General features: G+C 41.4%; 1 protein-coding gene across 1 annotated transcript; it reads right to left on the bottom strand.

Moving 5' to 3' along the window:
• Positions 1–1117: 1117 nt before the first annotated feature.
• On the bottom strand, positions 1118–3281 carry LOC110521670 (GS homeobox 2). The gene is made up of 2 exons (XM_021599406.3): positions 2773–3281; positions 1118–2533 (listed from the first exon to the last, which is right to left on the bottom strand). The coding sequence occupies exons 1-2, from the start codon at positions 3164–3166 to the stop codon at positions 2193–2195; spliced, it is 735 nt and encodes a 244-aa protein (XP_021455081.2). The 5' UTR covers positions 3167–3281; the 3' UTR covers positions 1118–2192.
• Between the last annotated feature and the right edge of the window lie 283 nt (positions 3282–3564).

The raw sequence follows: 3564 nt of genomic DNA, 5'->3' as shown, positions 1-3564 counted from the left end.
GGTGTTAATAATAATAATAATTTTAAAAATAATTAATAACGAATGTAGGTTTACTTGAATGGAAATATAACAAACATATTTATTTAGACTTTTGTTCAATTTCAGATGACCAATTTTAAATTGTATTAGGCTTAGGCCTGCCTACGCATTTGAGTCTGAGTTGAAATAGGTCAGTTTAGGTTACATGTTTGTTTTCTCTAATGCTTTATATCATAATTTGACATTTTTTAAATTTGTCTTATATTTTTATAATGGGAAGGGGTTGATGAGAATGTGTGTGAGTGAGTGAGTGAGAGTTGTTAAGTATAGAAAACCAGTGAACTCTCATTAAGTGTCAGTATAGTTCATGAACAGTGAATTAACTCTTTATCAACCTCCTCAGAGAGGGACACAACAACATGGTTAGCCCGAGTAGGAGCACCCCCCTGTGGGATGGACACTGCATACCCTAGTCCAAGGAACATACTGACATTGTTAAGAATTTTAAACCATCGATTCTTGATCTTCTTAAAATGAGTATAGATTACTTACTTTAAAGTTAAACACTTTGAATATTGATGTTTGAGAAACATGGATGAACGTCTAATTCTGACCTGAGACTGTGAGAGCTGGTAGGTTTTGTTGATGATGGTGGAAAAATCTGTCTCGGGCGCGCTCCAAAATCTCCTATGAGTGTTTAATTGGGTTGAGAGCTGATGACTGAGACAGCCATGTCATATGATTTACATCGTTTTCATTCTCATCAAACCAATCAGTGACCACTCATGCCCCGTGGATGGGGGGCATTGTCATCCGATAGGGGCATATAGCCATGGTAGCCAAAATAATGGCCTGCTCAGCATTTTTATACATGACCCTAAGCATGATGTACAAAACAGTTCTTGACACAAGCCGGTGCACCTGGCACCTACAACCATACCCGTTCAAGGCTTAAAAATCATTATTTAACCTGGCTCCTCCCTTTCACCTACACTGATTAAAGTGGATTTAAAAAGTGACATCCATAAGGGATCATAGCTTTCACCTGGATTCACCTGGTCAGTCTATGAGATGGAAAGAGCAGGTGTTGATAATGTTTTGTAAACTCAGTGTACATAATGGAGGAGGGTTTCCCAACTGGCAGCCCGTGGGTAGTTTTATTTGGCCTCACACGTTTTCTGAGCAAAGAAATAGAACAAAAAGACTAAAAATCAGCTCCAATCGATTTTAATTTGGGGAATCTGTTCCCAAGTATTCCCACGCTTAATAGACAGACGTGATCACATACAAATGTAAGCAATGGTTATGTTTTAATCAAACATTCTGTTTGCGTTTCTTGCGGTCAATTTGCAATCTACGCATTTGTAATTATATTACCACGACCATCCACTCAAGAAAACAAATCAGCCCGCGACTGAATAGTTGATGATCCCTGTACTAGAGTATCTTCCTCAGGATGTAAGTTAAGGTTAACGTGGATGGAAATCTGACACTGTTTATCTTAGGGTCTCTGGTCACCTGCCTGTGATGACGTCCAATATGCTCTTTGAAATGGTCTCATGATAAAATGTGTGTAATTATTACATTAAATTAACATTTTAGTCAAACTACAGACTAAACATACATTTCTTGACAAACATATCAAACACAAAAGCTCTACTAATATGCTATGACGATAGCCTGTAAGGATTGCATCAAAGATCCACCATGCCAACCCTTAAAATATTATTTTTTGTCTGAGATACAACTCACCAATGTTTTATTAGAATAAATACAAATATACATATTATATACACATAATAGTCTACTATGTACATACAATTTCATGTGGAAAAATAAGAACTGAAATAGAGTGGATCAACGGCCATCATATTTACACCGATAAGAATGATATCAAGCATCATATGACAACCACTAAGGAGGTACAACTTTGACGTTGGGTTGAACCCTGAAGGATTTAGCGTCACTGTTTTAAAAAAAAAATGTTTCAACAAATAAAACATGTATTCACAGTTAACATAAAATGAACGTACGAATAGGCCTACATCATTTAACCAGGGGAAACCAAGGATATTTCCAGTACTTCTTCTCAGACTGAAAGTAGCATCTCATGGCCCGGAGGTCGTCTGGTGTTGCAGAATTCGTGATGAACCATGGTAGACTAAGTGCCAGTAGTGTAATGGAAGTCTGTGCAGTGACAGTCTGAGATGCCCTCAGATTGGGGAGATATGTTTCTCCTCTGACGCTGATGCAGGGGATAAAGATTCCTCGTCCTCAGATCTTGGGTAATCCATGTGACCGCTTGCGCACTTACAACCGTTGTGCGCGCTCCTCTGTGTGCCCTTGCCCTCCTTCTTGTGTTTCACCCTCCGGTTCTGGAACCAGATTTTCACCTGTTTCTCCGAGAGGTTCAGATAAGTTGCTATTTCAATTCTTCTGAGCCTGGAAAGATACATGTTGGAGGAGAACTCCCTCTCCAGTTCCAATAGTTGTGTGCTGGTGAAAGCCGTGCGCATTCTCTTGCCATTCTGGATGTGACTGCTCTCAGAGGCGCCTGATGGAGACACGACAACAATTTAGCCAACCATTATAGTTCTATTCCAAATTTCTAACACTGCAGTACATGTTTTATGCAATACATTGCATTGGTTTTACTGTGCGTAATTGGATATACTAAATAACTAACAGACATGATGTAGTGGTTCAATTAAAATGTGTCGTTCTAATTTCAAAGGTTGAATTGACAGGTTGTTATATTGCAGATACAGGTGGTCAGAGAGCACATAGTCTTACCTATGGAGAGACAGTGGTAACTCATGGGGTCTGTGACGCTGTACATGGGCTTGTAGACAGGCGTGCAGACAGGGCGTGCAGACGTGTGCGCAAGTGGCGGAGACTGTTGGTGGTGTGATATCCTCTGACAATATTGGGGCTCCGCTCTCGGGAACTGACTCTTCAGCATCGAAATGCCGCTGCGGGGAGAGTGGAGGTGGGACGTGACGCAAAGCGGGCAGACGCAGAAAGTGCCGCTTTTCCTGGACGGGCACACTGGCGCGGTGACCGTCATCATGGTGGGCGAGTGCATACTGATGGGGAAGAGGAAGTCTTGTCGTGGATGCTCGTTAAGAGGTATGGGTCGCACAGTGTCCTTGATAATCAAAGAGTCGACATAAAATGACCTAGACATGGCTGCAGAACGATACGCGGTCAGTATTGATCCTTGCACAAGATGTTGGCCGTTTTGTCATCTGAAGCCCTCGGGATCTCGGAAGGTGCTTATGTTTGATAGTTAAACAAAAGGGACCCCGGAGAGGGCTGGCCCTAGCGTCACCCACGTGCGCACCCGGCTCAGTATGCTCTTCTGCAAAACCACGTGATGCCTCAGAGAACTTCCAATCAAAATTTCCACATTCGCTAATTTTACCACAAATGAAAAGCCATGTTAATAACAAGTCACACAAAAACATAATGTGATTGAGCAAAGTTAGTTAGCAAAGTCATATTTATCTAGTATCATCAGCTGCCTTGGTGACGCGTGGGTGACCCATTTCGTTACACTCCCAATAACATAAGCTAACCATGTGT

Source organism: Oncorhynchus mykiss, chromosome 4, assembly GCF_057628025.1.
Source record: "Oncorhynchus mykiss isolate SJ-2025 chromosome 4, ASM5762802v1, whole genome shotgun sequence".
Lineage (NCBI taxonomy): Eukaryota > Metazoa > Chordata > Actinopteri > Salmoniformes > Salmonidae > Oncorhynchus > Oncorhynchus mykiss.
The sequence above is the reverse complement of the archived record's forward strand: the minus strand, read 5'-3'. Positions and strand labels throughout refer to the sequence as shown.